Genomic DNA, 13,144 nt, shown 5'->3' with positions numbered 1-13,144 from the left:
GAGGCGGGGAATATACTGAGGCCGGCAAAATGATCCAGTTCATTTTCATTGACTGTTCGATTAATGTATTTATTTTTTATTGCCCCAGACGTGGGGCCCCCGAGACCTTTTTTTTCTGAACAGGAAATCTTGTCATCTTGTGAGATCTTTTGACAAGAGAACTTGTGACACCCGTATACTTAAAACTACTTTCATTCTTAAGGCCAGCAGGGGACAACACTAACAGGTTTCAGCAAGAAATCCAAGTTTTAAGCACTTTTTAGGAAAATAAGAGTTTGAATTCTTTAATTGAATTATTTAATTCTTTGCTGATTTAGCGGAGCTGTTGTGTGGTGCCATGAGGTCTCACATGATATGCTGATATCATTGATGTCTGGTGGGGTTCATGGCTGGTGAGGGACAGACTGTTTTGGAGGTTTTTTTTATGTTAACACACAAAAAGAAGAGCATGATTCATTTTGTGTAAACAAATATATTCAAACTATTTTCAAATACTTAGTTATTTTTGTATTTTAGTTAAATTTTTTTTATTAACTGGAAAACATTTGGTTCTTACCTTTTTCCTGTATATGAAGTAGCCTCCATGCAGCATTTCCGTCTCCAGGGAAAGTTCTGACACTTTTTTTTTGCAAAAGTCTGATCACCTCTTGGTGACCTTGGGTATATAATCTTCCATTTTGTAAGTCAAATTCATTCATTCATTTAGCAGAGCATAAATATATCTTGAATTCATTTGACTTTATGCTAGCAAGAGATGCTGCTGTAAACCCCCCCCCGAAAAACATGCTTTTCTTTTGTGGAAGAATGGCAGTGACAAGCACTCACGCACGCCTAACCCCTTCAGGATGCAGGGGTACTGCAAGTGTCTTCCATGACATTCCTATGCATTTTATTGCCTGATCAGCGAGAATAATGATGTCACACTTACATTAAAGATATTACACGCGCTGTAGAAAGTCATGGTGTATAATGTTTTCACAATATTATATTCTTGGCAACATGCTGACAAACAGGAACTAGCAGGTGCCATGTGTGCACTCATAGACAGTAGGCGGGGCTTGAGCACTAAGCCGAGAAGCCATGCTCACGGTGGCCTCACCTTAGGTTTCTTCCCTGTACTGTATTTGATCAGGAATTGTGCAAATTCAGCGATTTTTACTTAAGAAAATTTTACCAATTGGAGTCATACAGAAAATGCATTTATAATACAGTTCAATGAACATATATTCATATTTATTTAATGTTATTTTTCGTTTTTGTAGTTTTCATCATGACAGCAAGTCACTGGCTGAAATCCATTTGTGTATGAATTTTAAATCAACCAAAGTCTTCCGAATTGTACATCCGATACGGCATGCGCGTTTGCAGGTACAAGTGTGTACATTTTTTGTATATACTGTAGAATTCCACTGAACTGATTTAATGATGATCATCGACCTAAGAACAAGGGAAAAGGAGCCGCATAGACCCCTGTTTATTGATGAGACTGAGGTGGAGAGGGTGAAAACCTTCAAGTTCCTTGGCACACACATCAGCGAGGACCCCACCTGGTCTCACAATACCCAACAAATTATGAAGAAGTCCCAAAGGAGACTGTACTTCCTGAGAAGACTGAGGAAATTTGGCATGTCCACCAAAATCCTTAGTTGCTTCTATAGGTGCACTATGGAAAGTGTCCTTACCGCCTCCATCACTGTTTGGTACGGTAACTGTACAACACGAGATAGGAAGGCACTCCAGCGGGTGATCAAGACCTCACAGAACATTGTTGGGGCAGCCCTCCCCTCACTGCAAGACATTTATAAAACTAGAGTCCTACGAAGAACACACAACCTCATCAAGGACAGCACACATCCACAACACTCATTATTCACACTCCTACCGTCAGGCAGACGCTACAGGAGTTTGAAGTCCAGGACCACAAGGCTGGCGAACAGCTTTTACCCACAGGCCATCAGGCTTCTCAACGAAGCACTCACACACGCCGCAAGCAACACAAGCACACACTCATAGCACTTTATTTATTTATTTGTATTATTTATTTGTATTAATGTCTCTTCTGTTTTTGTTGCTTAATTTATTGGTATATATGTTTATGTGTTTATGTTTCTTATGTTCTTATTCTTTCTTGTGTTTTCTTTCTTTTCTTGGGAGAATGAACAGAATAAGATTTTCATTGCATGGTATAACTGCTGTTTTACTATGCACATGACAATAAAACTCTCTTGAATCTTGAATCTGATGGAGAATTGCATGTGCCATAACATCTTGTGCTGAGGATTTTTTATTATTGCTTGTGCCTCTAAAAGTGAGCCGACACAATCTGCCGCACTTGGCAACCGCCAAAGATATTGCAGGTTCTTTCGCATCCAAAAATAAGCCACCCCTTAAGTTAATTTAAAAAAAACTGCAACACAGTTGTAAATTGAAGCCTTTATGTGATTTTTGAGCAGACCTCATGTTTAATGGGCCAGAGTACATCCAGAATGGCAAAAGAGAAGCAGGGCATGCTGACAAAGATAACAACTTGATCGTCTGACAAATGGCACAAATATTTGATATATTTCGGTCTGCTGACTAATCGTTTATGTTGACTTGAAGTCACCATCTACAGTAAGAGAGAAATAACTTTGAAAAGACAGTCATTTGCAACAAATAGCCAGTACTTATGATCCCTGTTGTCATGGATCAAACTGTATTTCTGTAAACAGCTTAGTGTCTCATTGACTGATCAAGTAGCTTACTACTTAAATCTGGAAGCACAGTCATCACACACTTATCTTTGACTACAGAGTACAGTGAAAACTCCAAAGTTACACACAATCCATTCCATGGTTCATAACATATCAAGTTAATTAATTTGTTTAATGAAAAACATAAAACCTTCATTAACGGTTCAGCTTCAAAGTGCAAATCTGCTAACTCTGTCACTGCCTGTCAGTCACACATAACATAATGTCATAGAAAAAATGATTAGGCCGTCCTTGTTTCTTGAGTTTATCGATCCATTTTAATGCGTGGTACAAATAAAGACACATTTGTTCGGACAAATATAATGATGATAACAAATATAGCTCAGAAGAGTTTAATTAAACAGCTGATATTGAGCAACTTCTGTGGTTTTCTTGATAATAACCAAAATCTTCTTACATGAATAGCTATAGCATTGTACTGCCAGAAATTGAACTCTTATGAGCTATTTTTGTTGTCATTGTTATATTTGTCCAAACAAAGGTACCTTTAGTTGTATCAGGCATTAAAATGAACAAGAAACTGAAGAAACAAGGGTGGTCTAATCATTTCTTCCATGACTTCATTTACTGTATTCAGCGGTGCTTTTGAGTCAGTTAGGAGCACATCAGCTTTCTTGTAGGAAGGGGTTCTTATTTGAGCAAGCAACAGCCAATAAAGAACCCATAACCAGCTTGTAAACACCGTGAAACAGCCGGAAAGGTCACTACACAGAACACTATCCTCACTCATGGTATGAACAAAAATAACAACACATGGTATAAAAGTGAAACGCACACACAACAACTACTGCTATCGGGAATAATAAACGACAATGACAATTCACGTTAAAGCCAGAGTTACATCCGGATGTACGTGTTACCACATGCATGGGCTCTGGAATTGTTGGGAAATTTGTTGGCCGTGGCCAGCACGAGTTGCAAGTGTGTCCTGCTTAGGGAGCAAGTGATTCGTGACACCCACGTGTTTGCCACTCGCCCTCCGTTGGTAGCTTTTAGATCGTGAGTGCGGCGTCTGATTTGTGCGCACTTGGTGTGCTTCATGTAAGACTGTCGTATGTTTTACTCACTGGGGAAGTACCGTGTGTGGGCATCATTGATTGCAAGATGAGCGTACTGACCACCTACGGCACCTACGGCCGGGAGAACAAGAGCCACATGTAAGGTGCATTAATGCCGGATACGCTATGTGAGCAGCTGCCGTGCTTCCACGGAGGTCGGAGAGAACCAGGGTGTTGGCTAGGAGAAGCCTCATTTTTTCGACTCTTTCCTATGTCGTAAGAAGTTTTATTCAAGGTGCAATGGTTATAATCATCATTCTTTGTTGCCACCCCCGCTATCCTTTGGTGGTAGCATCTCAAAAAACACAAAAACTGAAGAAAAATACACACACTGTGTATCAGATGCTCACAGGATTATTCATACTTTTGAGGCATATTGTTTCCTGACTTTTTTAGGTTGGACTCTAAATTGTGTGACTTTTGGGGCATTCAATTTTGGAGGTTCCACTGTATTTGTAATACCTGTATAGAATAAAAAAAACCAACATATTTATTTAACCTAGACAATATAAATAAATATGCAACAGATGTAAATTGGGTGTCTGGTTGTGGAGCAGTAGAAGATTTGCAGCCCACGTTCTGCTTTAAGGCTGTTAAATAACAACGTTTAAACAGCTTAACAAACAGACTTGGGGGTTAAACTAAATATCTATGCATAAATACAGTTTAATTCACGGTGCATATGTGTAGGCAAGCATATGTGTAGGCACATTTTAATGTAAAACCTATTATAGATGAACATAAGTGTAAGGAGAAACACATGCCTCCACGAGTGTCCCTTTTATGCATAAAGCATGCAAGTCAGCATTTCATTTAGAACACAAACAAGTCAATGTCATTAGTTACATGCTAAGATGGCAGCTCAGTAAACAACTAAGAGTAGAGGTGACTTCATTTTTTCTTCTCTGGTGGCTATCACTTAATACAACGAGATGTGAGGACAAGGTTGCGAGCGACACACACGTGCAAAGGCTTTGTCAGCATGTAAACAGCCCGTGGACTTCTTCTGTGGTCCCTGGCGACAAGGGGCGGCGAAGCACAGCAATGGATGAGTGCTCATATGAGATTGGACCATGTTAAACCTGAGACTGGATTGGAAGGCTTTTGAGGAGGGACACGCTTCCTACAAAGTCAGCAGAAATTAATCTAAAGGCCCACTGCTGGTCTTTAAAAAGGGACTTTATGGAGTGGGAACATTTTGATGGATAAGCAAGAACTTTGCTTTATGACCATGTGAGAAAACGGTGGAGATATAAAAAAAAAAAAATCACATATGCATTTTTAAACATGTTTCTCTTTTATAAGAGAACATTTAGGTCAAGTCTAATCATTATTGTCAGATTAAAGCTACAGTATGGGACTCTGGTAAATGGTGTTTTGATGGTAATGTACTGTATTACACACATAAATCCACAATTATTTCTTTCACCAAGCACGAGATGCCGTTAGCTGTTGGTAAGATTACACAAAAGCTATACCACTGATTTGCATGAAACTTCTTGCATGAAAGTTGGCACATGTGCTTAGCAAGGACCCATTTCATTTTAATATATGGTATCTCCCAAAAGCGAGGACATCCCTCAACGATTTCTATTACAGCCTAGGGTACGCTAATTGCCGTAGAGGATACATGAGCAAAAATTTAAAATACGCTGACCACATTAGCGCCTAACACTGACAGTTACGTGATGCGCTTGAACGCCTCATGTGAACAGCGCCTGCACAGGGCAGGGAGCACAATATAGACAAAAGGAGACAGCAGAACGTTGTTCATTGCTCTGTGTGCATATGAACAGATAAGTAAGTTTGATGATAATGTTGTGTATTCCGAGTATTTAATATTGAAGATTTCATTTATATCGAGTGCTAAATAATTGCTGGTCTTCTTATGTGATGCTGTGGCTAATTAGTGCATTTTCTGAGCTGTATGAGCCTGTAATTTGTTTGTTAACTGGATGCACTGACTTTGTTAGAAAGCCCACAATTTGACTTGGTTATGTTATTTATGCTTCACTAATAATGTGTCTTACAATGCGTCTATGGTGCATTCAAGACCACACCATACTTATGTGATAATTGAGACTTAGGTGTATGAATTCCTCTGTCGCTGTACAGACACGTGTATTTTCTATTCGTCCTTTCACTGCGTCCTTGTTCACACACGTTAATGCTGTGGGTAAATGCACATGGGTGAAGTTTAATAATGTGAGCTCTGTGCTGAGTGTGGTATGCATATTTGTTTGGTGCATAAGCTCATGCAATTTGTGCTCATATATCCATTTAGCTCAGTAATAAGCTGCATATTGAGTCTCCATATTGATTTCTGAACTTAATGTGCTTTTGTTTTCTTAATTATTTAGAATGATTACGTTTCTGTTTAGTATTAGTTGCATTGTTTTACTAATTATTCTTTGTATGCCATGTTGTTGCAGACGACAGCAAAAGAGCATACAGATCACAGTTCACTACAGCTTATGACTTGTTAGAAATAAATCCAACAAACACAAGACAAATCTGCCGTGTTGTTTATCTTGGACACACCCATCTATAGCTTTGGTCACTCTAAACCAGTAAAGTGCTGGCGGCACCGCGGAAGCTGCAGTTAACTGAGTGTATGCTACTTTGTGAAGTCGCCACTTATGAACTCGTACAACGAGCCTGTACCTAATGTTGTGGCGTGTTTAGTAATCCAGCTCGACTTTAGTCGTACAAAATATGTATTTGTGGTGAGGACAGGGGTGAGAGTTTGCACAGAATGATGAAGGCGTGCTGCAAGGTCGCTTTCTCATTCAGGAATGGTTCAAGCTGATTATATGGATCTTTCATTTCATTAATCATGTCCTGAATAATTCACATCACTCAAAATTCCTAATGCAGCCGATTCTATTCTCCCTCGTTGTGAAACCTATTAGCCAAAGAGGCTCAGCATATATTAACCAACATTACTAGCTGGCTGCCTCTTGTAGATACCACTGTGGAGGTCACGCTTTCCAAGGTTTTGACTTGAGTCAAAAAGTGAGTGAATGTGCCGAGTGGCAAACAATATCAACTCAGAGTAACAAGAAAAACACAAAAACGTACCTTTCTCACAAAATGTTCCGGTAAAATGGAGTGGGCAGTGACATGAAGGTGTTGATCTACCGGGTTGTTGCAGTTTATGACACGTTCCGCCATTTTGGCAAACACCGTCACCACAAGCTTCATGGATGGGAGGTTTTGGTGCTTGTGCGGCAGGTGACGTTATGTTGACTCTGTCGAACAAATGACATTTAAGGTGTCCCCTATGGGTTGTGCTAAAAATTCGGTGAAAAACATGCTAAGATACATCTAATACAGATATCCACAAAGTTGTATACTCATTAGACAAATGGTCAAGGAGTTATGGGCAATTTGTTAGGTGCGCCTGAAGAGATTGCTTGGTGACGGCCACGTTTTTCAACCAATCTTGCTCAAATTTCACATACATGTGCATGTCAGTCCCTTAAAGGGCCATACCAAATTTCATGGTGATTCGACAAAACACCCTCAAGTTAGAGTGGGTGTTTTGCAGAGCGTATTTAGCTTCTGGAGAAATTTCAAGTTAAACTGACTTATGCGGTCAAATGTTTAATAACAGGGTTAAATCACAGCAGTACCATACGGTCTGCGTTGTCCAAAAAACAACTGCACAGGCAACATAGTAGGGGTGCATGTTTTGACAAATTTTCACCCTTGTGTGTGCAGTGGTGCAGGAGAAGAAGAGTTAGCTCCCATGGAGCATCTCAAGTTTTTCCTAAAACTGTGGTTAAATGAAGAAAGTCGGAAAAGCCATCAGTGATAAAGTCACAAAGAATATAATACAAAATGAATACATGAACAAATAAATACTGCAATATTTCAATAGAATCGATCAAACAAAGCAACATGATCATTCTTTGAAAACACAGTGGTACCTCGGTTTTCGTACACCCCAATTTTTGTAGGATTCACTTTTCACAAACACTATTGCCAAAAGGCCAAGCTTTGACCCGAACAAACTAATCCGTTCGCCCATGTATCATTCTGTCGACTCGAGTGCCCAAACAAAGGGTGCCACATGATGGTGACTCAGTCTTGTGGTGTTATTAACGCACTGCACGAGTCCCACTGTGTTCGTAACTACAAAATATGCCCTCCACTTCCACCTGGAAGTTCCTAGCTCCGTCACCACCCGTTCACTCTGTAGTTCTCTGCTAACAAACACAGTTACACAACAAGTCTGTGTTTTTTTAAAACGAGTACAGCTGCAAAATAACCCACCATGGGACCAAAGAAAGTTGCAAGCGCCAGGTCTTTGATAAAGAAGGCAAGAAACGCTATTGAATTCAAGAAAGAAGTTGTAGCAAAACATGAAGGAGGTGTCCGTGTGGCACTCACTTTCTCTGTTCCCTCACTGCTAATCACTGTCTTTGGCAGCAAGAGTCTTTGGTAAAAGTGATGTTAAATCCATTTCATTTGTCAGTTATATGCATTTTGCATTGGTTTCTGCATGTAAAACTATAATTATTCTCGATAAAATATGTTTGGTTGTCTGGAACGGATTGATTGGATTTGCATAATTTCTTTTGGGATAATTGTTTTTGACAGACTCTTTGGAAAGTATTGATAACAAAAACCGAGGTACCAATGTACATACAAATGAAAACAAAACATACATTTATTCACAGTTTTCTTGTTGGATTTAATTATTAAGAGCTGATGATGCGTGAAAATGTAAAATATATTTCTTTACCTGCACGGTCGTGTGTTGCAGTTAGCGAGGGCATCAGATGTGTAGAAACTCCTGACGTTATTAAATTCAGTGATTTCAATGCAGCCAGTAAAGTTGTGGAAAGGTTTCATTTCCTAAAGGGAAAAAAATGTTGATTTGTCTGCAGTTGTTTTTACCATCATGTCCTCTATGTAAGTACTTGCAAAAATAAGCTACAGAATGCTAGATGAATTCATTATGAAGTGGTACGTATCTTGTTGTTTTATTTTTTTTTCCATCAGCACTGTTTTGGTCCAAATTCTCAAGTACAGAACATCATCATTCTTCCCTGAACTGCCTTAAATTCAACCATACACACCATCCACTCTGCTGTTTGCAATTAACTTAAGATAGACTTCAATGATCTACGACAGTGGTCCCCAAGCCATTTTTTTTATGTTTTATTTTGAAAAGTGTCCGGATTCTCTCTGTTACATCCGTCTCACTTGACGCATGTCCATTGTGCGTGTGCTAACTTTATCTCATGCCGCACAGATAGACTACTACTGTATTTTTATCATTTTTCTTTCACCTCATATTTGGTGTCAAATGCTGATAATATGTGGGAATGCATAAAGGTAAGTTTTGATGACTTGTTGAGTGCTAATGTGCACATTTGTCTCAAGTTAATTTATGCTAGCGCACTGCCTTTTACCACACACGTCAAACAGTGATGTAATAATCTCTCTGGAAAAACTTGGCTGGAACTTGAACTGGTGGATGGTGGGTCGGCATTCACTTTGTGCTTTTAATTTGATGTTATTCATGTCTTAGTTTTACACAATACATCATAAATAAGATAAATTAGATCGCTATAATGTACGACACCCCCCCCCCCCCCGGTCAGCGGGAGATTTGTGGGATTTGTGGGTCTTTGCGGGTGCTTTCAAGGACCCTTTCTGGGAGAGAAATGAGTCCTTATCATGTCATACCTGACTGGTGGAACAGCGCTGTGGCAGACCGCCTACAAAGATGTGGTTTGTTCTTTGTATTATGTTTCCCAGCCAATAATTACTTGCTGCACTTTTGATTCTTTCATGACCGGAAAGGATGATCTCGGCCTCACAAGGGGCCAGGTGTTGTCTACGAGGAGATAAGACACATTAGGTCAAATTTGTAGAAGTCATATATCATTGCTTACCGATGGCAACATCAGAAAATGCCGATTTGAACTGTTTTAACATAATATACAGTGGAACCTTGGTTAGCGTCATTAGTCCATTCCAGAAGGTCTGACTCTAACTGAAACACAGCCTAACCAAATTAATTTGTCCCTTAAGTAATAATGTAAATCCAATTGCCGTAAATTTCAGACTATTGAGCACAGTTGAATATAAGCAGCACTCACCAAATTTAAAGAGAAAACACATATAGGCTGCATGTGTACGCCTCAGATGCCCACATTGTAACATGGGATTTTCACACAGAAAATACACACTATAAACCTTGCAATCCTACCTACACTCAGTGTTCCCAGTGTCATTCGTTAGCTCAGATGAGTGAGACGTGACACTTTTTTTGCAGGCCAAGCAGAAGTTACAATAATTCTACAATTGATCAAATTTACTTAAGATTTGTCAGATCAAAACACGATCGCTGCATGTAATATTAGCTTCTATTGCGGAAAATGCACTACTTTCTGTTTCGGCACTCTAAACATCATGACAACTGGAGTTCTTTTAGCCATAAATTAGCTGCATAATTGTTTAAGGCGCAGGGATTAAAGCTTGTGAAAAAGTAGCGACTTATTCGATGGAGCTTCCAGCTCCTGTTTCCATAGGAAGAATAAGACACACTGTTAAGATGTTATAAATCTTTATGCGTGTACGCTGTTTAAGCACTCTTCTCACTATTTTAGAAGCACCCGGCAGCTATTCATTGTTCTCAAAAACCAAATGTCCACTTGAAACAACAGGGGAGAGCAGATAATTACCTACGTGCAGATTCAGCACTAACCATCAGCAGCTTGAGGGTACTCAGGCCGCAGATGTCTCCTTTTCACCTCGTCTCCTGATACCCCTTGTTCCCAAAGTGGAAGTAAGGAGGTCCACAAAGCAATCTAGACTGATTTGTTAAGCCTTCACTTTGCAAGCTGTTGCATATGCCGACTAAAGACTCGGGGCACCAACTCCAAGCTGCATAAGTCCTTCCTCAAGAGCTTGCTTGGAATGGCGGTTAATTTAGAAGCAGTCTGCCAGAGCGGCCTGGCTGGCAGCCAGAGGGCAGTGTGCACACTGTCCTTGAGAAGCCAGCCCCACTGGGTTTCTATTTAACATATTGAAAAGTGTCTTTGACGGGAAGATGTATTAAAAGTCTATAATGAGTTCGGTGGTGAGGATGACCATGGCGTTGTAGCTCTGGGTCAAATCAGACAAAGATGGACGGAGCCCGCTGTCAGACAATTACAAAGTATTTGCTTTGTGACACAGGGAACCATTTTTCCACGCTCCCGACCCTCTAGTTATGACAGCTCTCGTTCTCGCAACGTCTCCAAGGGTTCAGCACAGAACATTATGATTGATTCACACCTCTGTTGTATTTTTCTTGCAGAAAAAACAGGAGGTGGAGCTTGGTAGCCCTTTAACCTGATAGACCTGTCTGGATGCACAGATTTAGGCCAGTGCTGGTTTCTGCAAGGGAGGGGAAGGCGGCAACCTTGCCGGTCTGCTTCAAGATCATTTCACACCTTTGCCAAGTCTTTTGAAGTACAGTACTACCTATTATTACTCAGAGAAGTATTGCTACCTATTATTGCTATTTTGTTATGCGGCATTACCTTCTTTTAAGGTTAAAATATTTTATTGTATGTCTACTTCTCTACAACAATAGTATTGTACAAAATAATTCACAGTAATTAATGAAAAAAAAGTAAACTTGGTGCCCAGATGGCCAATTTAGAGGGCACAGAATAAGAATACAGTAATCCCTGAGCACTTTGTGCTCCAAGTTTCACGGCTTCACTGTTTTGTTTTTTAAAAAAATATATGAATTAATAAATTATACTGTTTCGTGGTTGAATATGGTCTATTATTAGTAAAAAAAAAACATGTATATTTAAGTAAACTTGACTTATTTTTTCAAGCATACAAATGGCTAAATGAACTAAAATACAAAATATAAGGCATGCAGAAGACACATTCAAAGATGCTGTGATATGTAGTATTGTACACTGGTCACTAGGTGTCAGTAATGCTACTGTAATCTACTGAGACACACAGCTTTTATTGCAGGTTTGAATGATCTCACAACAGGCACAATAATCCCTAACACGGGCTACTGTTGCGGCTGTAGCCCACACCAAGCTAATACACAACTCTGAACCCCTGACGTCACTTCTTGTCAGCCCGCCACTCAGCTCCGCTAGCACCGAAACACCTTTACAGCCACACACACGAGCACAAGTCTTATTTGCGTCTTCCATGGCTTATTTTCTCTTATTATGTCTACTATATTGGGTAATATATGAGTTTAAAGGTGACTATGTGTTATTTAATGTCTAGGGGGCTCTAATAATGTTAAAAAATGCATTTAGAAAACAGGTTTTCTATCCTCCAACTACAAACATATTCCATTTACAAATAAGGAATCCTACTTGGTGGAAATTGACTTATCATGGTTGGATCTGGCCCCAATTAGCCGTGATAAAAACTGTAAATCTCTTATTATTTCCCCCCCCCACTTCTGTCAAGTGAATGAATGAATGCTTCGACACAGCCATTCAACCTTGTGCAAATGTGCAATAAAATATGTTTATTTTCAACACTGTAAGTATCAGCAAGGGTTATGTACCTGGCTCAGGGGTATTTTTTTTAGATAAACAAACTGGGAGCTTCAGCAACCAGTCCCAATTTGCATGTTTTGGTCTTAAATGAGTGCTATTTTGTTTATCACAGCTCTTACAAAAATAAATAGAAAAATGAAAAAAAATGCTAATTGGTATTGGGCAGGAAATAGTTACTAGAGTTGCTGAATTAACGATATTAGTGAGACGTGGCAGTATGATCGCTATTGGACGCCTGAACAATATCTCAAAGGGCTTGCTGCCTCGGTTTAAATCATTTGAACATTGATTTTGTGCTTGGCTCCCGCTTGTTAATCTTTTTATAATGAAAAACTGCAAATGAAGACTTAAAAACAGCCAATAAAGCATGCTCAGTGATCACAAATGCTTTTTAATAGCCGCATTGTGGCATTTGTTTGACTTCTTCAGAGTGCAGGCTTGTTTGAAATAAAATATAAACGACTTCTGCCAGTTACTGTATGTGTCGTTACCTCGTTTTACTTACAGTCATTATTTCTAGCAAACGCTGAAACACTTGACATGAGTGGATAACTAGGGGATCACGTTAATACCACCTACGGTGCTAATTCTATTTGAAAACATTGTGTAAATGTTACTTAAAGCTGAGAGGCTTATGATATGAGTATGCTACGTCTCCCTCATTTAAAAATGTATTCTTGCCCAAGGCAGATGTGTTTAACCGCAAAGTCAGGTCAAAACAGCAAATTGAAATTACCACCCCCAAATACACGATTCTCAGAAACATGATAATCCCTCACATGGC

At 39.5% G+C, this 13,144-nt stretch overlaps 1 protein-coding gene across 13 annotated transcripts in view; it reads right to left on the bottom strand.

Moving 5' to 3' along the window:
• eys (eyes shut homolog) overlaps nucleotides 1-13,144 on the bottom strand; it is a 259,527-nt gene that overhangs the window by 81,602 nt on the left and 164,781 nt on the right. For 12 of the 13 annotated variants that reach the window (XM_054798574.1, XM_054798573.1, XM_054798572.1 and 9 more), the window contains 3 exons: nucleotides 9,512-9,662; nucleotides 8,562-8,674; nucleotides 6,893-7,062 (listed from right to left, as the gene is read on the bottom strand). In XM_054798574.1, coding sequence (XP_054654549.1) covers nucleotides 6,893-7,062; nucleotides 8,562-8,674; nucleotides 9,512-9,662 — 434 coding nt within the window. The remainder of the gene's footprint in view (nucleotides 1-6,892; nucleotides 7,063-8,561; nucleotides 8,675-9,511; nucleotides 9,663-13,144) is intronic. The other variant, XM_054798581.1, reaches the window with a different exon arrangement.

This window comes from Dunckerocampus dactyliophorus, chromosome 14, assembly GCF_027744805.1.
Source record: "Dunckerocampus dactyliophorus isolate RoL2022-P2 chromosome 14, RoL_Ddac_1.1, whole genome shotgun sequence".
Taxonomy (NCBI): domain Eukaryota; kingdom Metazoa; phylum Chordata; class Actinopteri; order Syngnathiformes; family Syngnathidae; genus Dunckerocampus; species Dunckerocampus dactyliophorus.
This window is presented reverse-complemented; position numbering and strand designations above follow the sequence as displayed.